At 41.8% G+C, this 24,531-nt stretch overlaps 1 protein-coding gene across 3 annotated transcripts in view; it reads right to left on the bottom strand.

Annotated features, from left to right (window-relative positions):
- Positions 1-24,531, bottom strand: part of arhgef4 (Rho guanine nucleotide exchange factor (GEF) 4) — a 476,594-nt gene that overhangs the window by 79,070 nt on the left and 372,993 nt on the right. For all 3 annotated transcript variants that reach the window (XM_073040794.1, XM_073040792.1, XM_073040793.1), the window contains exon 6: positions 2,556-2,695. In XM_073040794.1, coding sequence (XP_072896895.1) covers positions 2,556-2,695 — 140 coding nt within the window. The remainder of the gene's footprint in view (positions 1-2,555; positions 2,696-24,531) is intronic.

The following is a 24,531-nucleotide window of genomic DNA, read 5'->3' as shown; positions in this document are numbered from 1 at the left end:
AAAACCAAATTGTGCAAACGGCAAAAAAGAGCAAAAATCACAGAATATAGAACACCAAATCACAAATCTTCAAACCAGCCCAGAGGCTACTTGCAATTTCACTAGGTCATTTGCCTGAGCAGGTCACCTTGTTACCAAAGAACCCAACTGTATTCCATTGACTTCAATGGGTCCAGATCATCCAACAGCTACTGAAATTAGCCTATTCCCATTCAGCTCAGTGACTGAATGAGAACTCCTCTTGCTAATCTTTGAGTAATTACCACCATCAGCCATCTGATACTGACACAATAGGAACTTGCTACAGACCAAAATTCGTTTGGCAGCCAGTTCTCTTCATCCACAGTCAGATTCCAGTCACAACAATAGAAATTTTGTGCATAAATTTATCTCCAAGAATGAAAGTAACACCAGAAGTATGTTTTAAATTTTCAGTACATTTTTGCTATACTTTAATATCAGAAGTAGAAAACACCAAACTTCAAAAATATCAAATGTGAAGTAACTCATGGAACACTATTATTAGCAGCAATCAAAATGACATTCAGAGGTCGCAGAGACATTTAGACTATTCCAAGCAATCAATAAATATGCATTTGCTTTGTCTAAACTCAATTTGCCAGAGTCACTTGTCATTTGCATCTAATATACCGAATCCAAGTGTCTCCAGTCTCTCCCCATGCCCTTTTATCATATAGAGTCTTCAGTAGCCATTGTAAAAATGAGCCAGTGTCGGAGAGGCTTTACAAGGAGGCACCTGTCAGATAGGATTTTCTTTAATTTTCTTGTTAATCCATGATTTTTGACAGTGTGTGTAAAATGGCAGTTAGGGCAGTGGAATGCTCCTTTTGCAAGATGTGGGAGGTCAGGCAACCTTACCATCTCCTGAGGAGTGTTTATGAGAAGTGCTCCCAGCTGCAGCTCCTGACAGACTAGGTGAAGGAACTGGAGCTGGAGATGGATACACTCCAGGATTCTGAAGACCTTTAGGGAGGTGGTCACACCTCTGGTGAGTGCTACAGATAGATGGGTGATCACCTCACTAAAATCCTTATTTTTGTGAACTAAGGAGAATGGGCAGGGCCTCCCTGTGGCAATTCCCCTTACCGCTAAGTATACCCCTTTGGATGCTGTTTGGGAGGGGGATACTTTCAGAGTCTATCAACAGTAGCTGGGTCAATGGCACCGTGTCGAGTCGGAGGCAAAGGAGGGAAGGATGAAGCCAGGCAGAGAAATTGTGCAAAGCAATTCGATTGTAAGGGGAACAGACACATATTTCTGTAGATGCAATTGAGACTCCATGGTGGTGTGTTGCCTCTGTAGTACCAGGGTCAAGAACATCCAGCAGCTGGTAGAGGTCATGCTGAGAGGGAAGGGTGATTAGCTGGAGTCCATGGTCCATTTTGGTACCAATGACATTGGCAAGAGCAGGGGTGAGGTCCTGCAAAGGGATTTTAGGAAGCTAGGAAGAAAGTTAAAAAACGGGACTTCCAGGGACATAATGTCAAGATCGCTCCCATACTATGCACTAGAGAGGTGAGAAATAGATACGTAATGCAGTTCAATATGTGGCTAAGGATCTGGTGCATGAGCTGGGGTTCCATATTTATGGATCATTGGGTTCTCTTCCAGAGCAGATGGGACCTACACAAATTAGATTGTTTGCATCTGAATGGGAGAATCAATATCTTCGCTGAAAGGTTTGCTAGTGTTACTTGAGAGGGTTTTAACTATAGTGGCAGGGGGATGAGAATCACAACAGCAGGATAATAGTTGAGGGTAAGATAGATGGTATAACAAGTAAGGCTGAAAGGAACATCAGAAGGAACAGGCTGATAAACATGGTGGGCCTGGTGGGTATTTTACTGTTTCGTTTTTTGTGATATCAAACATTTGCCTGTCAATCTCTTTCCAGAGCATTCTTGATACCAGTATCAAAGTGAATTGAAGGATATACATTCTCTTAGACGCCTGTGTAGAATGGTGTAGGTAATCTTGCAAACATAATCGGGAACTGTGCTTGAGAAGATGCAGAAACGAAATTACAGGACAATACTGAGTTAACCAACCCATAGTTACTCCGAGCACTTTTTTTGCCGTAGGAATGCGGCATTACTGAATTTCAGTGTCAAAAATACAGTGAATCTACAAGCATTCACCTGGAGGAGGCAATAGATTTTTACACCTCTGGGAGAAGGCGGCATATGGCAAGTGAACAAAAAAATCTCTTATCGCCAGTTAGTTTAATTTACAAAATGAGTGATGAAATGGGTTCTGAAGAAGATCTCCCAGCTGACTCCTTTCATCTGGAACTTATGTCTATCTTGGTCCAATATATTGTACGAATTGATCAAGATTTTACTCAATATTTGGCAAGCAAAGTGTTAATATTACTGGGAGATTTAACCTGTCAGTAGTTTTGAGATATTATTCTGGAGGTACTATTGGAAAAAATGTTTGCTCTTCATGAAGGATTCCAGACTATTACAACCTTCTGTATCTACCTCCAGATTTTGTACAGACAGTACTCTGCTTAATTTTGTAAAGCTCAATACCTCATTGATGGCCAGCTGCTCTCCGCCTCCTCCTTGGTGCCCATATCGGTGGTTTCCGCTCCGATAATCCTCGTACAAATCCTCCTCACTTCCAGCTTCATCAGCAAAAACACTCTTGTCTAGCGCACCATCGGTGATGACTGCAATGTGAATAAAAACAGAAAGGTGTGAATGGTTGTCCTCAACAAATACATCTTGCATTTCAAAGTTCTAAGTAAATTTTAGTATCAAAGTACATACAGTACAAGTTACCATATATAACCCTGAGATATATATACCAAATATATAGAACAATAACTATAACAGCTTTGATAGGATTGCTCATATGCTTTTTAAAGAGTTCTTTTAAAGATTACATTTTCATTCATTTCAGTGGAGTGGAGTTTAGGCAGGCTTGCTTTAGGCATTTGCTTTAACCTCCAAACATTAATAACAAAAAGTTAACCTCCAGATATCGCACCATAAGACGATAAGATATAGGAGCAGAATTAGGCAATTTGGTCCATTGTCTGCTCTGCCATTCCATTGTGGGAGGGATTTATTATCCCTCTGAAATCCATTCTCCTGCCTTCTCCCTGTAACCTTCGATGCCCTGACTAATCAAGAACCTATCGACCTTCACTTTAATCATACCCAATAACTTGACCTCCACAGCGATCGGTAGCAACAAACTCTACATATTCACCACCCTCTGGCTAAAGAAATTCCTTGTCTCTATTCTAAATGGATGTACCTCCATTCTGAGGCTGTGCCCTCTGGCCCTAGGCTTATCCACTACAGGAAACATCCTCTCCACATCAACTCTATCTAGGGCTTTCAATATTTGATAGATTTCAATTAGTTTTCACCTCATTCTTCTAAACTCCAGTGAGTACAGGCCCAGAGCCATCAAAAACTGCTCATATTTTAACCCTTCTCATTCCTGGAATCATTCCTATGAACCTACTCTGGACCCTCTCCAATGCCAGTGCATCTTTTCTGAGTTAAGGGGCCCAAAACTGCTCACAATACTTCAAGTTCAGTCTGACAAATGCCTTATAAAGCCTGAGCATTACATCCTTGCTTTTGTATTCTAGTCCTCGCAAAATGAATGCTAAGATTGCATTTGCCTTCCTTGCAACTTGCAAGTTAACCTTTAAGGAATCCTGAATGAGGACTCCCAAGTCCTTTTGTACCTCTGATTTTTGAATTTTCTCTCCATACAAAAAATAGTCTATGCCTTAATTCTTTCCCCCAAAGTGCATGACCATACACTTCCCTACACTATATTCCACCCGCTACCTCTTTGCGCATTTCTCCCAATCTGTCTGGATTCTTCTGCAGTCTCCCTGCTTCCTCAACACTACCAGCCCCTGCACCTACCTTTGTATCATCTGCAAACTTGGCCACAAAGCCATCAATTCCATCATCACTTAAAACACACAAACACATTGACATATAATGTGAAAATAAGTGGTCCCAATATCAATCCTTGCAGAACACCACTAGTCACCAACAGCCAACAAGAATAGCCTCCCTTTATTCCCTCTCTTTGCCTCCTGCCAGTCAGCCAGTCTTCTATTCATGTTAGTATCTTTCCTGTAACATCATGTTCATTCGCAATTTCAATTTTTTTGATTTTGTATCTTGAGTCTCTACAACTGCCCAGCAAAATATTATAATTCATAGATGAAGAACTGTTATGCTGCTACGTAGCTCACCCCTCCTATGTCAGGACATCCAGGTCATGTTATGCAGCAGGCGACCATAATTAAATTAACTTTGAAAGCAAATTCAATGTGCTGTCATTACTTCACCAGCAAACTTAGCTATAGATGAAGGTAAATTTCTAGGAATCATTTTTTGCTGAGTTTTTGCTCAGCTGTCTACATCAATAGGAAAGGGAACATTAAAACTAGGGTAATCATGTTTTCAACTCGATTTTCTGGTTTGCATGCCAATTGTAACTTTTTTGTTTGTTTAACTAGTAATTCCATAAGACCATAGGACTAGGAGTAGAATTAGGCCATTCAGCCCATCGAGTCTGCTCTGCCATTCCATTATGGCTGATCCCGGCTCCTACTCAACCCCATACACCTGCCTTCTTGCCATATCTTTTGATGCTCTGACTGATCAAAAAACAAATAACTTCCAGCTTAAATATACCCATGGACTTAGCCTCCACCGCAGTCTGTGGCAGAGCATTCTACAGATTCACTACTCTCTCTGGCTCAAAGAATTCCTCCTATCTCTGTTCTAAAAGGTTGCCCCTCAATTCTGAGTCTGTAATGAGTAGTTCTGGATACCACGATTATGAGAAACATCCTGTCCACATCCATCCTATTTAGTCCTTAGGTTTCAATGAGATCCCTTTGTATTCTTCTAAAAGTTCCAATGAATTCTTACAGAAAACAAAAAAAAACAAATATTTGGTTTTTCTAAAAGCACTTGAGGAGAAGTGAAGATGATGAATTGCGAATATTCTGAAACCAATATGTCATTTGAAGTTCAGGAAGACATGCCACATCTGGGTTCCCTATTGACAATATGGCAACACTTTGCCTACATCAGAAAAAAAAAGTTCTGGAGCTAAGCCACTGGCCATGGTGAAATGCTGGAAAAAGATTTTAAATCTAGGACTTTGCTTTGGTGCTTGGTTACGTACGTGAAACATAATGCAAGACACCACAGTGCTATCAATTAGAATATATAGCATCCAGGTTCCTTCTGTTTAATCAGGTAGGAGATGGAAATCTTTCCCTGAAAGACCATATGATCCAGATCAATCCTATACAACAACAATAATAAATTCTAAAATAGAGTTAATTAACTGATGACATTACTCATTAGCAGTCAATCTGCAGAAACAAATTTTGCTCCCAAGCCATTTCTTGTTGAAAAATAATTTCACTGAAGCGTGTAGCTTTTAAACTCTTGTTATAAAAAGAACTCCTCTTTCCAATTAATTTATTAATGACTAATAAGTCATTAATTGAAGAACATGTACAAAAGTAAATACATAACTTGTTCCCTTACATCTTACTTATTTTAGATTTTATTGCCTGGGAATTCGCTCCTGGTTTGCAATGCCAATTGCACTATATGTGGACGACATGATATTACAAACTACCTCTGAACTTCAATCCACTTGAATCAATGTAAACATATTTTGGAGAAACTAAATAGTGCATTTGTGCTACCAATCAAGGAAATGATTTTAATTTCTATTTAAGCTTGTACCAAGCCTTTGTTTACAGGATTCTGGGAAAATCTACTCATTTAGATAATAGTCCACACTATTGTTCCTTTTATCAAAATGTATTGGCATATATTTCCCAGCACTGTATTCCATCTGCCACTTTTTTGCCCATTCTCCCAACCTGTCTAAGTCCTGCTGCAATTGTATTGCTTCCTCAGCACTATCTACCCTTCCATCCATCTTTGTATCATCCACAAACTTTGTCACAAAGCCATCAATTCCATTATCTAAATCATCAACAAACAATCTGAAAGGTAGTGGTCCCAATACTGACCCCCTGAGGAACTCCACTAGTCATTGAAATCTGTTATTTTGCAGCAGCAGTACGATATAATATATTAAAAATATATAAGTTACAGTAAGAAACATAAAAAAGTATTGCAAAAAGAGAGGAAAATAGTGAGGTGGTGTTCATGGACTGTTTGAAAGTCTGATGCTGGAAGGCAAGAAGCTGTTCCTAAAATGTTTAGTATGTATCTTCAAGCTCTTGTATCTCCTACCTAATGGTAGTAATGAGAAGAGGGCATGTCCTGGATGGTGAGGGTCCTTAATGATAGATGTTGCCTTACTAAGGCATCACCTTTTGAAATGTCCCAGGTGGTGGGAAGCTAGACCCAAGATGGAGCTGGCTGTGTTTACAACCCTCGGCAGCTTTTTCTGATCCTGTGCAGACAGCGATGCAGCCAGTCAGAATGTCTCCATGGTTCATCTGTGGAAACTTACTGGAGTGACCAATGTTCCATCAAGTTATGGAAAAGCAAGTTCAAACTGGCGGGTAAAGGTTTCTAAAATGGCTAAGTGCAAGCTATATTGTTTTGGAAAATTTCTTCATCCCTCCAACAATGTTTGGAGTTGTATATCTCAGGAAATCATACACAGACCATTACTTTGCAATGGAAACTCTTACTGATATTACATCAACATCCGTCTTGAGACTGGGAAACAGAACGTTTCAGTTTACTTGCATTCAAATTTGTAAATAGTTGCAAAGGTTGAGCCAGGTAATAAATATCATGGTGACTTTCAGTCATCTGGAAAGCCATGGTTTCAGTGAAGAAGATCAGGCAGTATCTGTGGAAAGAGAAACAGCTAACATTTCAGATCTGGGAACCTGTTTCTCTTTGCACAGACGCTGCCTGGCCTGCCAAGTGTTCCAGAATTTATTTTTTATTCCAGATTTCCAACACCTGCAGCTCATTATTTTCATTCAGTGAAGAAGATGCGACTCCACTTCTACACAGTCATGAGCATTGGATGAGTAGAAACAAGTCAACAGTTGGAATGTGGCAGACCTATCCTTCTGCATTTCCTTGTGCCGAGCACGCCTCCCTTCTGTTGCAGTGAACCAAGCTGGCCAATCACAATAACCTCCTTCCTTAACAACCTCCCGCCTATGGGCAACATTAGTCTTAGCCGAATGACCACCTGAATGCAGATGGTATATCTCATCTGCTGAGTTTTATCACTGATCTTGACACCCTAACCAGAGGTTGTGTAGCACATATGCCCAAGATGGCACATGAAGAAATTTTGCTGGCAGCAGCATGCATTCCTTAAACCCCCACACATAAATAAAAGTATAAATAACAATTATCTTTACTCAACAAATGAATCAGAATCAGATTTAATATCACCAGCATATGTTGTGAAATTCGTTGTCTTTGTGGCAGCAGTAAATTGCAATACATAATAATGGAGAAAAATATGAATTACTATATATATAATTTAAATTAAATTAGTAGTGCAAAATTTAAAAAGCAGTGGGGTAGTGTTCATGGGTTCAATGTCCTTATCTCCTTTCATAAATTGGATGGCGGGGGGGGAAGAAGCTGTTCCTGAATTGTAGACTGTGTGCCTTTAGGCTTCTGTACCTCCTTCTTGATGGTAGAAATGAAAACAGGGCATTTATACAACCCAAGAGCAATGAAATGTTTTCATTAGAAATATTTCACGCCAGCTTTGTGCCAGCTAGGCAGTTCTGAGAACATGTGATGTTGGATGATTTGAAGATTCAAAGTACATTTATTATCAAAGAATGTATACGTCATAAAACCTTGAGATTTGTCTGTTTACAGGCAGCTGAAAAGCAAAAAAAAACAAAAGAACCCAATTAAAAAAATAAAGACCAGACCCCCAATGTGCAGAGAAAGAGAAAAAGAAACACAAATCATGCAAACAACAGAAGTGAGCACCAGCAACAGCATTCTGAACAAACGGAGCCCTTGTCTCGAAATCCTCGGAACAGCTCGGAGTAGGCTCAAAGCCTCGGTGTTCAGTTCTTCATAATGGTGGGGCAAATCATTCCACCATTCACAGACATGAAGCACAGCAGCCGGAGGCCAATCTCACAGCCTCAACGTCATGGAGAGAGGAGCCCCCGGTCTATCTGAGCTGGCGTTTAAAGTGTCCAAACAGCAGACTCTACATTGCATTAGGACCCAGGCTCTGCTGCGGCAAATCGCTTCAGGCCTAGAAAATGTCACCCTGAGATTCGCTTTGTGCTAGATTTCGCTGCCAAAGAAGCCATTCTCGACCTCTCCAAATCAGCTCAGTGTTTACAATGATCTAACCTCGCTTGACTCTCAACACCCCACCTTTCTAGTCTATCCGGGCTGGCATTTAAATTGTCCAAACAGCAGATTGTGCCCACATAAGGACTGGGCTCTGGGCCCTGCACATACAGCTCAGATATTCACTTTGGACCTAGATTTCGCTGCCGAAGAAACCGTACTTGACCTCTCCAAATCCACCTTTGCACCCAGCTTACTTGGGCAGGCATTGGAACTCCTTCAATGAATTCCTCAATGAACTCCTCTGAATTGTGCACTCCAACCAGCACGGCTCCAACTCCAAGAGCGTCGATTTTGCAGTGCACCAGCAGGGCGCACTTCTCAAATTCACTTTGCCTCCACTCGTCTCTTCATTGTTTACAGCGGAAGTTCACCACAATGTACTTCAGAAAAAGTGCTATTAGTCATGTTTTTAAATCGAATTTCTTGGTTTGACTAAAAACAAGTGTTTTGATATGTTTTGAAATCCTGGTAGACCTGATGTGCACATCAGTATTTGTTTAGTAAATGTTTGGCCCAGTTGGTATTGGCTTTGCTTTGCTTTTTTTTAATGTTTGTGAATATTTATTTTTCAATTGTCTTTTTAAAAGGTCAGTATTAATCATTTTAAACAGGTTTTCTAAAATGCTTCATTTATTTCAATGTCTCTGTTAGACTTCCATTAATAGTAAATCAATGAATACACATAAATAAGCAACAGAACTCATCTTTTTCCCTTAAAGTAGTCCATAATTATTGTTACTAATTCATTTATCAATGATAATCTCTGCTGAAAATTACCATAGCACGCAAGAGAATTTTTAGAAGTTTATTGCCAATTTGGCCACAAAAGAAGATTGCTATACTCATTCAAGGCCAATCTCCTCATCTCCAGGGCAACACTTAGGAGCTCCTAGCAAGTATTAGACAGCACCAGGTCTAAATTGGGAAAATTAACTGACATTTGCCATTTTTCAGTCACAGTTATAACTCTGCAGCTATGAAGGAGCCTGTGACTGGGTGCACCGGGGAGGGGGTGGGGTGGTGTGGGGGGTGTGTGAAGGGAATTTGCACGGGCGAGCAAGTGCAATGTATGCGATGGAAGCTTATCTCTGAAACAAAATGCATATTGGGAATGAGAGTACGAAAATTACAAATCTTAGAAGAGTCACACCTGGTTTGACTGAGACATCTTCCCTAAAATAACATTACTGCCTCAAACATAGTTGTACCCAACATAAGACATTCCTTATACAGTGGAAGACTGTATATAACTGAAGCAAATATCATGCCAGGAATGAATGGGTAAATACAACTGAAAACACCTGGTCAAATTTCCAGTGTTCCAGTCACATTATACAGCCTGAGAAAGATCGTGATCAAGTTATTCCTACATGCATTCCACTGGTAGAGCAATGCTAGTGATGTGAATTTCTAAGCTAAGCTTATTATGAACAACGGCTTGACTTATTTTTATAAGTGCTGGTCAATTTCTAGCCACTGATTGCTCGTTACACATGTTGTTTTAGACACAGTGGACGGTGTCATCCAGGTTTGTTGCATCTGGGTACTGACTGTTCCATTTTCTGAGGAGACTAGAATTCCGGAATGAGCTAGATCATTCTGGGTGACCTATTTTATCCGACTTCTTGATGACACACACTTGCCAACTGTGGGAGGAATAAAATGGAAGGCCCTTCTCAGGCTAACACTTGGCTCTACCAGAACCCATAGAAACATAGAAAAGCTACACCACAAAGTTGTGCCGAACATGTCCCTACCTTAGAAATTACTAGGCTTATCTATAGCCCTCTATTTTACTAAGCTCCATGTACCTATCTAAAAGTCTCTTAAAAGACCCTATCGTATCCCCCTTCACCACTGCTGTTGGCAGCCCATTCCACGCACTCATCACTCTCTGAGTAAAAGACTTACCCCTGACATCTCCTCTGTACCTACTCCCCAGCACCTTAAACCTGCGTCCTCTTGTGGCAACCATTTCAGCCCTGGGAAAAAGCCTCTGACTATCCACACGATCAATGTCTCTCATCATCTTATACACCTCTGTCAGGTCACCTCTCATCCTCAGTCACTCCAAGGAGAAAAGGCCGAGTTCACTCAACCTATTCTCATAAGGCATGCTCCCTAATCCAGGCAACATCCTTGTAAATCTCCTCTGCACCCTTTCCATGGCTTCTAGCAAAGTATAAGCAGCCTTCTCCCCACTTTGCAGAACAATAAATCTGAAAACTCCAATACAATCATTTTCTGAAGAGTGAACATTCTATACACAGTCCATGTGAACAGTATAAACATTTAAAGATCTCCTGAAATAGCACAAGTGTGGAGTTTCCTTCTGTTTTCAGACCCAGTTTCCTGTAATAGCCTACACTGCATTGGTGAATGTGTGTGGATGGGTTGGAATTATGTAGCATTAGATGAGGTTTTGTGTCACTGTTATACAAATGGAAATACACCCTTGACAAGCAAAGAACCATCTGATTCTTACAACATGGCTTAAGATGCTCTACCTGGGTACAAGTCCTTAGGACCCTGAAAATGGCAGGGTGTAAACCAAGGATATTGATGTTCTAGTGTTTGCCAAGCCTGGCAATTAGCTTGCAGACATTTCACCAAAGTGAACATCCTCAGTGATGAAATAGCTGCAAGCTAATTGCCAATCTCGGCAAACAATGGCAACATCAAATGCTTCGACCCGAGCTACCAATATTCACCACCATCCTAAACTAGGATATTCCAAACTTGCTTCATTGGTCAGGGCAATGTGTGTAACAGCTGAGAATTCATGTTGTAGCTGTATGAAACTTAGGCTCGGACACTTTTGGAATACTGTGTGCATTTCTGGCTACCATAGAATGTGGAAGCTTTCAAGAGAAATACTAAAGACATTCGTCAGGATGCTGGCTTAATTAGAGTTCATAAGCTGTAGGGAGAGGTTGAACAAACTTGGACTGTCTTTTCTGGAACATCATCACAGCACACAGACCGCTCGTCAGATACTGCAGACTGTTCTGAAGCAAGTGAAAACCTGGCCAGCAGCAGCCACCTCTGCTCTTCAAGACTGCTTTGAGCACACTGACTGGCACATGTTCAGGGAGGCTGCAACCGATGGCGACTCTACCAACTGAGAGGAGTACACAGCATCAGTGACCAGCTACATCAGCAAGTGCATCGATGATGTCACTGTGCCCAAGACCATCACTACACGCTCTAACCAGAAGCCATGGATGGCCATAGTCCGTGCGCTGCTGAGGACCAGTGACTCGGCCTTCAGAGCAGGCGACAAGGCAGCCCTAACAACAGCAAAAGCCAAACTGTCCCGGGCCATCAGAGAGGCAAAGTGTGCACAGGCCCAGCAAATCCACAGCCACTTCCAGGGCAGTGTTGAACAACTTCTACACTCATTTCGAGGTGGAAAATGACGTGGCGGTGAGGAAGACCGCTCCTCCTCCCAATGCTGTGTCTTACTGTGGCCGATGCGAGGAAAACTCTATGCAAGGTCAACCCACAGAAGGCTGCTGGACCAGACAATATTCCTGGCAGAGTGCTCGTTCCAAAGGCCACCACCATCGTCCCTGTGCCAAAAAAGTCTTCAGTGTCCTGCCTCGACGACTACCTGGTTGCTCTCACATCCATCACCATGAAGTGTTTCGAGAGGCTCGTCATGAGGCACATAAAGACACTGCTGCCCCCCCTCACTGGTCCCCCTGCAGTTTGCGTACCGTCCCAACCGCTCAACAGATGACGCCATCGCCACCACCCTCCACCTGGCCCTAACCCACCTGGACAAAAAAGACACATACGTTCGAATGCTGTTCATAGACTTCAGTTCAGCATTCAACACAATCATTCCTCAGAAACTGATTAGAAAGCTGAGCCTATTGGGCCTGAACACCTCCCTCTGCAACTGGATCCTAGACTTCCTGACTGGGAGACCTCAGTCAGTCCAGATCAGGAGCACCATCTCCAACATCATCACACTGAGCACGGGGGCTCCCCAGGGCTGCGTGCTCAGTCCACTGCTGTTCACTCTGCTGACCCACGACTGTGCTGCAACACACAGCTCGAACCATATCATCAAGTTCACCAATGACACGACTGTGGTGGGTCTCATCAGCAAGAATGATGAGTCAGCTTACAGAGAGGAAGTGCAGCAGCTAACGGACTGGTGCAGAGCCAACAACCTGTCTCTGAATGTGAACAAAACAAGAGAGATGGTTGTTGACTTCAGGAGAGCACGGAGCGACCACTCTCCGCTGAACATTGATGGTTCCTCCATTGAGGTCGTTAAGAGCACCAAGTTTCTTGGTGTCAAAAGAGTCAAAAGATAAGCTTCACAGCTTTACACAGTGCATGGAAACCTTTGCCAGGTCTGTCTCCCTATTGAACTACTGTTCAGCCATTATGAATGACCTCTAGGGTTGAAAATATATGTTATGAACTTGCAGTTTATCGTTTGCCAGCACGGCAGGTTCTCAGTAGCTTTTACAATTTATTCTGCATTGTTATTGTTTTACTTAATTCCAGCTCAGTGCACTGAGTATTGATTTGATCTGTGTAAACAGAATACAAGACAAGCTTTTCATTTCTCTTAGCACATATGACAATAATGAACAAAAACCAGTACCAATACCAGATGGGAAGAGTGAGGAGAGGAATGTGTGGTTGATGGGCAGATGGAGTGGGTGGAGGGGGGGGGGGGGAAGAAAGGAGGTGATGGGCATGGGAAGCGCGTAGGAGGAACAGGGTAGATTAGGAGGAGAGGGGAAGCAGGTTCCCTGAATTTTGTGGCTGAGGACTCGACATCTCAGTTGAACGCACTACGTACATGTACAAGCAACCCAAGGGACTAAGTTTCTGGAAAAATGCCCCCTAAACTTCAGAGAGTTGTAGACACAGCTCAGCACATCATGGAGACCGACCTCCCCTCCATGGAGTTGGTCCATGCCAAGCAGTGAGCATACTCAAAAACCTCACACACCACAGATGTTCCCTCTTCTCCCCCTTCCATCAAGCCGACAACAGAAAAGGCTGAAAGCACATGCCACCAGGCTCAAGGACAGCTTCTTGCCTGCTCTTAAATGGTTCCTTAGTACAATAAATTGGACTCTAGACTTCACAATCTATCTTGTTAAAGCCTTGTACCTTATTGTCCTTATGCACTGCACTTTCCCTGTAGGAGTTGCACTTTATTCTGCATTTTTTTTGCATTGCCCTGTATAATAATCTGATCTGTGTGAAGAATACACCAGGCAAGTGTTTCAATGTATCTCAGTACATGTGACAATAATAAACCAGTTCCAATTCCAATTCCAAAATGCATCATCAAACTAACATCATTGCGAAAATGTACATCAGGGAACACATGGTCGTTTCAAGTTTCAATGTAGGTACTAGGTGACAGGGACAAATGACTGGAAAGCCTACATGAATCTCCAAGTTTGTTTCTAGGCAAGGTGCAGGACACAGATATTAATGGCCAAATTGATCATCTACTTGCAACCTTTACTTAACAAGCTGTGCTTCCCTCTCCACTTCACTCTGTCCTCCCTCACACAATACAGTCTACTCACTGGCTATGTTCGCACGTTAATGCAATCCAGCTGCGATGAGTTCAGACCCTTTGCACAGATTTCCATGGGTTAACTACAGTTCAAGAGAGCGTGTAGCCAGCATGCAAAATAGTCGTGACCAAGCCATAATGGATCAACTCCACCCGCAGCTAACTATGCTTCTTTACAGTGTTAAAGAGGGAGCTTCTTCATCACATGATGCTAATCGGCTTGGTCTCATTAGGGGCGAGAAAAAGGATAACGGAACCATTAAACAACAAAATCCAACGAGTGATTTAGGTTTTAACACGCTTGTAAATTAATGTGATTTTATTCACCCAAATTTGATGCTGGTGATCATCATAATCAAACATGTTGGCTTATTTGCATAGCAAGTGAGTGGGGCAACAATCTCATGAACATTCGGATTAATAATGATAGGTTTCAGGCGATTATAAACTGGAGTTGCAGCACCACAGGATAATTTTATTTGGAGTTGGAAGCTGTGAGACCCCTTCACCTTCAGTAGGAGAGACAGCTGCTCATACTGGGCACAAGGCACTAGCTGCTAAATTGCTGAAAAAAACATACATAAAAATTTCAGTCTCAAAATATGCTTCGCAAAAATACTTTTCATAAAAGGACTTGATGGGTGAAAAGAGTGATGAGGCCTGTAATCTGGTAAATTACCCAGCTTTGCTATTTATCTACCAATGTCGTCCATAGGTACCTCAAGAAAAATTGATTAATACCAAGTGGAATGCGAGATGTACATTAATCAAGTTATGAAACTAGACATGGTTTCACAAAGCTAGTTTTCTTAAACAGCTGTTTCTTTATAAATATATTTTGAAACTAATTACCGTATCAAAATATAGTTAGATATCCAATCAGATCCACAAAGCTTTACTGTTGAATTCAATTTGCCAGGTATTGTCTAAACTGTACAATTTCCCTTGCAATCTGAATTCACGTAAGTGTTTTATAACCTGGATGTCACACACCTAGTAAGTAACAAGCTGACAGAGAAAGACTTTATGCTGCAGCAGAGAAATACGTTTTTATTCCATGGAGACTTAGAGTGCGATCTGACAATTGCATTATGCTGTACAGTGTGACACTTGCTGCCTTATAAAGGTAAAAAGGCATGCACTTACACAGCACTGTCCGTCAGATCTGGACAACGCTAAGTGCTTTACAATCAATTAAATACTCTCAAGTCTAGTCACCACTGCAAGCTAGGAAACACGTTAGCCAGTTTGCACTCAGCCAAGTTCCACAAACAGAATTACGTCGATGATTAGATAAGATCATTAGATATAGGAACAGAATTAGGCCATTTGGTCCATCAAGTCTGCTCCACCATTTTATCATGATTGATCCATTTCCCTATAAGATCCAATCTCCTGTATTCTACCTGGATCCCGTCGTGCCCTGACCAATCACGAATACATTAACCTCTGCCTTAAATATATCCAAAGACTTGGCCTCCACAGCTGTCTATGGCAATGAACTCCACAGATTCATCACTCCCTGGCTAAAGAAATTCCTCCTCACCTCCATTCTAAATGGATGTTCCTCTTCTCTGTGGTTGTGTCCTCTGGCCTTGGACTCCCCCAAAATAGGAAACATCTTCTCCACATCCACTCTATCGAAGCCTTTCAACATTTGATAGGTTTCAATAAGTTCCCCCCTCATTCTTCTGAATTCCAGAGTATAGGCCCAGAGCCATCAAATGCTCTTCATATGATAAACCTTTCAATCATTCTTGTGAACCTCCTCTGAACCCTCTCCAATGTTCTTTCTTAGATAAGGGGCCCAAAACTGCTCACAACACTCCAAATCGATGATCAATTTTTAATGATGAGATTGATCAAAGGATTCATTTTAATTAATTACAAAAAAAATCTCCTCTGCTCTTCCTTAAATAATGATCACAGATGTCGTCCGAGACCGAGATGGGACCTCAGATCAATGTAACATCTGAGAGACAGCAGACTGGAAAGTCAGTCACTTTGTGATCATTACTAGGTCAAAATGCACCACTCTGGAAATTCAGCTGGGAACCTTTGTACAAAGATAATCCTACACCAGCAAAATAACTTTTGTGTGAATAGCATACACAGAGCATCATTCTGTGCACAACACCCCTTTGGGAAATTAGTTTACTTTCTGAAGAATAAGCATTATTGTTCACTTTCATGGTACTGCTGTCCTCATTTTCCTTCGTACATCACAGATGTAGCAGGAAACATGTAGCATCGAAGAACTTGGCTTCCAGTGGAGTTTTCTGCAATGCAACTCTGACCGGAACATTCCAAGCATGCTATGTCAACTTTTAGTGGCAAAGAATAGAGATGAGAATTGACAGTGCAGCATCCAAATGTCGCACTGAATTCTAAGCTGCTGGTTCAGTTGGACTAAGTTGACTTGTTTTCCTGCTGTGGTTTAACTTGAATATTGAAACTGTCTTCACTGACCTTTCAGCATGAAAATATGCATCACTTGTAAACACAAGAAATTCTGCAGATGCCAGAAATCCAGAGTGATACACACAAAATTCTGGAGGGACTTAGAAGACCAGGCATTATTTATGGGGGGGAATAAACAGTCCACATATTGGGCCTAGTTCTAATGAAGGGTCTTGGCCCAAAACACCAAATGTTTATTCCCTTCTATTGATGTTGCCTGACCTGCTGAGTTCCTTCAGCACTGTGTGTGTGTGTGTGTGTGTGTGTGTGTGTGTGTGTGTGTGTGTGTGTGTGTGTGTGTGTGTGTGTGTGAGTGAGTGAGTGTGTGTGTGTGTGTGTGTGTGTGTGTGTGTGTGTGAGTGAGTGTGTGTGTGTGTGAGTGAGTGTGTGTGTGAGTGAGTGTGGTGTGTGTGTGTGTGTGTGTGTGTGTGTGTGTGTGAGTGAGTGTGTGTGTGTGTGTGTGTGTGTGTGTGTGTGTGTGTGTGTGTGTGTGTGAGTGAGTGTGTGTGTGTGTGAGTGAGTGTGTGTGTGAGTGAGTGTGGTGTGTGTGTGTGAGTGAGTGTGCGTGTGTGTGAGTGAGTGTGGTGAGTGTGTGTGTGTGTGTGTGAGAGAGTGAGTGTGCGTGTGTGTGAGTGAGTGTGGTGAGTGTGTGTGTGTGTGTGAGAGAGTGAGTGAGTGAGTGAGTGAGTGAGTGAGTGAGTGAGTGTGTGTGTGTGTGTGTGTGTGTGTGTGTGTGTGTGTGTGTGTGTGTGTGTGTGTGTGTGTGTGTGTGTTGCATCATTTGTAGTTGTTTTTGTTCACATGTTCTGCCCTTACTAAAGAATGGCAACAAGGACAAGCTAAGTAAATGCTGGCTAGTGAATATAAGAAAGTAATTGGAAAAAAAATCTGTGGGACAGGATTAAACTACACTTGAAAAGGCAGTATTTGATCAGGGATAGTCAGCAGTGGTCTTGATAGGAAATCCCAAATGATCAATTAGATCACATTTTTTGAAAACATAACAGTATATTAAAAAGAGCAATAGAGATTATGTCTACATGGACTTCAGAAAGGCATTTATCAAGGCCCCACATGGAAACTAGACCAACAATGTTAGCACCCATGGTTTTCAAGGCAAACTGGATCCAAAACTGGCTTGGTACTAGAAGGCAAATAGTGAACATTCAAGTTTTTTGTGATTAGAAGCAGAGTACCGTGGTGATTAGAGCTGGGACCCTAGTGCTTTATTGTACTTATTTGTTACATTTTTATTATTTGTGAAGGTCATAGAAAGAGTAGTAATCAAGAAAGTTTTCTTCATAGAAGTGGTGTCAAAACTAGAGATATTGCTTTAGAGTGAGGGCTGAGAGGTTTAAATGGGTTCTATGAAAGAATGTCCTCATACAGAAGGTAGGTAGAATCTGGAACACACTGCCTGAGGGGATGGTGGAGGCGGAAATCCTCAGAAGATTTACAACATATCTAGATGAGCACTTGAATCATCAAGAGCTGGTGAAAGGGATTAGTATTGATAGGTTCTTGATGACCACCATGGACTTGTCAGGCTAAAGGTCTCTTTCTTAAAACGACGACTTCAAATGCAAAGAACAGTTGTACTGTTGGGGAAAAACAAACAAGAGGAACTATTTGCAATATTCTCAGACGCAAATACGAACAACTAGATGACTACTAAATTATAATTCTCTGATTTCCAAGTATAAAATATTTTCCTCATACAGGCACAATGCTGAGTTCACTCTCAAGATTCAGTTTGAATTCATACTGATTTTTAGGATGGAAAAGCTCAGTAGTTAGTGATGCTGCCTCTAAATCGAAGGACCTGAGTTTAATCCTAACTCCAGGTGCTGTCTGCATGAAGTGTACAATTTCTTCATCCAACTACACGGGTTTCTCCTGAGTCTGAGTCTCTTCCCACTACCGAGCAAATGCTGGAAGCTTAAGTGGCAACTCCAAATTACATCCAGTGGCAAAAGAATCAGGGCGTTGGAGTGTGGGGGGAGGTGTATGTCGACGAGAGAAAATAAATTGTAGAGTTACAGGAAAATGAAATGGTTGGTGGGAATACCCTGCTGAGAAATGGCATAGACCCCACATGCCAAATAGTCGCTTCTGTGCGGTACTCAGTATGCCATTAATCTCTTGAACTGACTATTCTATCCGGTGATGTTTCACCGAGCTCTTTTGCCGTTATAGCTTTATAAGCAAATTAGAAAATACTTTGCTGAATTTAAGTTTCAAGGTCCTGTGTGTGTAGACATTTTGCCTTCCTCCCTATGATCATGTGTGTTTTCTGTGGTGTCAATTTCGATTTTTCTTAAGCTGTCCCCGTTATTTTCTTCACCCTGCCAACTTTTATATCAGTGATTTTCTTCTTCACTGGCTATTTTGCAAATTACTCTAAAACTACCCTTGATGGAATTTTGCAATGCCATTGGAGGTGCTAATCTATTTTGGTGATTATATCTCCGCAATGCCGGATTTCATGGGTTGAATCAGTCGTGACAGTGTGGAATGATCACGGAAGCAGTGATTCCTTTCAAGGCAGGACGTAGAAAACAGAATCCTTAATGACTCATCCACTTCAACACCCACTGTCATGTATAAAATTAAATGGCACAGTGAGTACTTTACAAAAAAACACAGTACTTATGGCTGTTTAGTCATTCAGCCTGCGTCCACTTGAGAACATTTTGAGCTGCACTCTGGTGTACCTGGAGCTGCAGTCCCAGAGTTCCAGAGATGGGGATTCACACCTGACCTTTGGTCCTGCCTGCGTGGAGATTGTGTCTTCCTCCCTATGATCATTTGTTTTTTTTGATGCTGTGCTTTTCTCCCAAATCCCAAAGACATCTGGGCTGTTGACTGGCAACATCAAATTACTCCAAGTGTTCAAGTGAGTGGTAAAATCTGGAAACGAGTTGAGGGGAACATAGGAACAAAATTACATGATGTTGTTGGATGCAAAATGCTTAGTGTAAACTCTGTGGGCTGAAGGATCTGTTCTGTACTCACTCTCTGATAGTTGTTATGGAATAATATGCACAGTCCCTGTTGAAATGACTCAGCCACAATCAAAATAATAACCAGATAATTAGCAATGTTATGCAAGAGATAAAATATTGATCAGGATACCAGGAATAACTTAACAGTTTTTTTTTTACAAAAGATCCCAGACCCATCATTGCTTGTGTCCAGATTGGGTTCTTGCCTTCATATTACAACCAAAAGCCATCACTGCCAACAGTCTCTTAGCATGTCAGTCTGCATTTTTTTTCACGTTCAAAACAAAATTGTCGAGGTGGAGCTGCCAGCAGTGGCGTCTGCTTTACACTGGAATTTGTAAGAAAGGAGACCTCTTATGAGCTCCAAGAATAACATATAAATAAGTTCTCAGTTTAAATTATTAAACACCCGCATTGTGCAAAGTGACATGTCACATTTAATAATGAAGAGGGAAAAATCACAAGCATCCAAACTAACTATCCAGCCTCTGCACTTCAGTCTGCAGAGCGTCCTGCAAGTACTTTTGGACTGTTCATAGACCAGTTCAGCATCCAACACAATCATTCCTCAGAAACTGATTGGAAAATTGAGCCCAGTGGGCCTGAACACCTCCCTCTGCAACTGGATCCTAGACTTCCTGACTGGGAGACCTCAGTCAGTCCAGATCGGAGGCAGCATCTCCAACACCATCACACTGAGCACGGGGGCTCCCCAGGGCTGTGCGCTCAGTCCACTGCTGTTCACTCTGCTGACCCACGACTGAGCTGCAACACACAGCTCGAACCATATCATCAAATTCGTCGATGACATGACCGTGGTGGGTCTCATCAGCAAGAACGACAAGTCAGCTTACAGAAAGGAGGTGCAGTGGCTAACGGACTGGTGCAGAGCCAACAACCTGTCTCAGAATGTGAACAAAACAAGAGAGATGGTGTTGACTTCAAGGGGGCACAGAGTGACCACTCCCCACTGAACATCGATGGCTCCTCGGTAGAGATCATTAAGAGCACCAAATTTCTGGGTGTTCACCTGGCGGAGAATCTCACCTGGTCCCTCAACACCAGCTCCATAGCAAAGAAAGCCCAGCAGCGTCTCTACTTTCTGTGAAAGCTGAGGAAAGTCCATCTCTCACCCACCCATCCTCATCACATTCTACAGGGGTTGTATTGAGAGCATCCTGAGCAGCTGCATCACTGTCTGATTCGGAAATTGCACCATCTCGGATCGCAAGACCCTGCAGCAGATAGTGAGGACAGCTGAGAAGATGATCGGGGTCTCTCTTCCCGCCATCACAGACATTGACAATACATGGTGCATCCACAAAGCAAACAGCATTATGAAGGACCCTACGCACCCCTCATACAAACTCTTCTCCCTCCTGCCGTCTGGGAAAAGGCACCGAAGCACTTGGGTTCTCCCGACCAGACTATGTAACAGTTTCTTCCCCCAGGCTATCAGACTCCTCAATACCCAGAGCCTGGACTGACACCAATTTACAGCCCTCTACTGTGCTTACTGTCTTGCTTATTATTTATTGTAATGCCCGCACTGTTTTGTGCACTTTATGCAGTCCTGGGTAGGTCTGTAGTCTAGTGTAGTTTTTTTTTCTGTGTTGGTTTTATGTCGTTCACTGTAGTTTTTGTACTGTTCATGTAGCACCATGGTCCTGAAAAACATTGTCTCATTTTTACTGTGTACTGTACCAGCAGTTATGGTCGAAATGACAATAAAAAGTGACTTGACTTGACTTGACCTATATGTTTCCAACAACCTTCCTGCTATGACTTGGTACGATCTAGATGATGTGTGTGTGTGTGTGTGTGTGTGTGTGTGTGTGTGTGTGTGTGTGTGTGTGTGTGTGTGTGTGTGTGTGTGTGTGTGTGTGTGTGTGTGTGTGTGTGTGTGTGTGTGTGTGTGTGTGTGTGTGTGTGTGTGTGTGTGTGCATTTGATGGCTCTGCTGGCTTCCGCTACTGTTCTGTTGTGGGCACGATATTCAGCACACTTCCAAAACTTGCTAGGGACAGGCCTTTGGCCTTCTGCTATGGCATCTTCCTCCAGTTGTCCAGCTGCACACATTTTGCACTTTTGCCCCATGAACAAATCTCCAATCAGTGCTGAAGTGATTGTTTCTTTTGGATCAATCTTCATGGTCCTGACATGAGTCTTCACCAGATCCATTTGTACAACAGCACTGCTTCCAGATGTGGAGATACCACAGACTGCCGATGCTGGAATCTGGAGCAAATGAGCAATCTGCAGGAGGAACTCAGCACGTCAAGCAGCAACTGTAGGGCAGGGACAGGTGTGGAGGGGGTGGGTACGGCAGTGGGAGGAATTGTTGAAGTTTTGGGCTGAACCCTGCATCAGGACTGGGGCTGATTTTAAGTTTGTGATTCCAACCGAGTTGCTTCCGAGTATGATTGGACAATGAAATCCATATATGTTTGATACACTGCCGTCAGATGACATCTTCCAACTGGCTTTAGTATGGTCCTCATTTGAAATGTCACTAGTTGCCTTTGCATCTAAATGCAGTTAGTGGGCATTCCTTCCATAGACCAGACATCACACACCAAGTACATTGTGTCCATCTGATAGTCTGAATTTGACCCTCTCTGCATATTCATCTCATCTACTTCACAGACTTCTCTTGTCCTCTTCATTGTCTGCGCTGTCCTTCAGCTGCTCTGTGTGGCTATCCATTATATTTCTCAAGTGTAATGGAGGTCCACCTTGGTTGTACTTTCCCTGTCTGGCCTGTTGTCTTGCAGTTTACCACATGTACCTACTCCTGCTGACCATCCAACATTTCAGACTTGACTTGATAACTTTGTAGTTAGGCACATCCATATATACTCCTCTAGAGCCTGCAGTAGTAACATCTCACATAGTGGTTATCACAGGTTAAACTTAGGAACCCTACAAAACATGTCATCTCTGATGAATGAATCCTTCATGTCAACAAAACTTTAGCTAACAAATTGCTTTTTTTACAAATAGTCATGCAAACAGCATTTCTTACAATAGCTTTATCAACAGAGACAGACTTTCAGGAACTGTCTTGCTAAATACTGTCCCCGTATATACAAACATGTGCACGCACATGGTAGTTACTGGGCAGTGCAGGGGAAGTCACATTGAAAATGGTGAATGTCACTGATCTTATCTGAGGCTAGAATATAAAATAAACTGCACTAGTTTTGGTTCGTTAAAACACAAGGTTGCTTTCCACCTGTACATCCAATCCAGTACTTTGCGTTCAAATTATTGGTCTTAGGAAAAGTAATTTCCAAGCTAATAAATTTATGAATTTAATTCATAATGCAATTTTTAATGGTGTTACTCTTGTGTGATAGATCAGTAGTAGGGTATCTATGTAAAATTTAATTAATGCAAGGAATGGAATTCTTAATGGTCACAATTATATCCACAGAAAGGAAGACCATTGATGTTATTGAGGGTTAATCCCAGGACCAGTGTGGTACTTAGGACCAATCACCTTCAGCTGTTTTTCCTCTATCGAAACTTGTAGACCTGCTATTGTATTCAGTTCCATTTGACAGTCCTCATACAGTGAAGCAGACAGCATTCACAAGATACTTAAATCACAAAGACATAGATGGCTATAAACCAAATGTTGGTAAAAGTGCTTCATACAGATAAGTACTTGATAGTTGCTAAGGACATGATGAGTCATTGGGCCTGGTTTTGTGCTACAGTAGATGATTATAATTAACATATATGACCCGGACAGCAGTCAAATGAACTAATAAATGGCAAAGGATGAATGTACCAGTTAAGTACTAAACAATTATCATCTCCAATATTTGCCTGGCACCAGGCTTGAGCTCTTTCACTACCTCTCTTTAGGCTGTCTCATCGCTGTTGGTGATGAGCCCCATCACTGTCATTTCATATATGAACTTGACACTGTGATTACTTGGGTGTTTTGCTGTGCAGAGTGTACAGCAGTGGGCCCAGCACACACCCGGGGAGGGTGGGGGCACCCATGTCGAAGATGATGAGGAGGGAAGAGCAGTTGTGCTTCCTATCTCCATTTTACTGTAAATAGTCACCCTAACAACAAGGGCTGCAGTTCAGAAATAGCTTGTTTAATGACTTGGAAGTCCTGGGAGTGCTATACTAGAGAAAACCTCTTTCATTCTTTGCCAGTCTTTGTGACAGTGATTTGTAAAATCTTAATCACCATTTGCAAAACAATTTAAGAAAATCATTTATTCCATTCAGCTCTGTAAATCTCCATGGTCTTTCCGAATTCAGAATACCAGCATTTTTAATCCTGCTCTCTTAACTTATGTTATAACACATGGGCATTTCTCTCCTTCCTTTAATAGTGGCTCCCTCCCACCCAAGTTATTTGCTGTTCCTGTACAGTGTTTGTTCCTTTTAAGTGCTATGTTGTAATGAGTGCTGTAAGAGGAAATCAGAATTGAAAATATATCAGAACTCTAAAGCAAAGAATTTCAAGATTGTTTATCAGCTTGTTAAAGATAGAAGCTTTCCATGTATGGAACTTGTTTATATATCATTTGCACTAAATTGAGGCAGCAGCAAGCATCCACAATATCTTTAATGTATGGCAGGGCCATCAAAATTCAAGCTGTTCTAGCAAGGACGACTCTTTATTAACCCACAGTCGAATTCCAACTCACTTCAAAGGCATGGTTGCACCTTGAGTATTTTTACTGGGTAAAATACATTAACTTAATGTAAAATGTCAAGAACTAAATTTTGGAAAAATCAAAAAGCAAGTGAATACTGCACATTTTGCTTTATGAAGCTGCTCTCCTGTTGTCTCTAGAATGGAAATGAAGAGCTGAAACAAAGCTTAGTGCAAGAACAAAACCACTGAAAACAAAACAAAGGGTTATTTGTTGCCTTTGAAATCCTGACTCCTTACAATCCACCTTAGAATCACTACTTAGACTGAAATCCTGATCGTTGTTCTACGTCCAGTGAAGCGTACTGCTAATAGAATGCCAGAAATTGTTTCACGAACATCAGTTAATTTATTAATTTTGAACATGGATAGCTCAGTGGTTCAATATTTCCACAATATTAGTGAATACAAATCTTTCTGAATACATTTAGGAGACAAAAAGGTGTTAATTTGAAAC

Source organism: Hemitrygon akajei, chromosome 3 (genome assembly GCF_048418815.1).
Source record: "Hemitrygon akajei chromosome 3, sHemAka1.3, whole genome shotgun sequence".
Classification (NCBI taxonomy): domain Eukaryota; kingdom Metazoa; phylum Chordata; class Chondrichthyes; order Myliobatiformes; family Dasyatidae; genus Hemitrygon; species Hemitrygon akajei.
The sequence above is the reverse complement of the archived record's forward strand: the minus strand, read 5'-3'. Positions and strand labels throughout refer to the sequence as shown.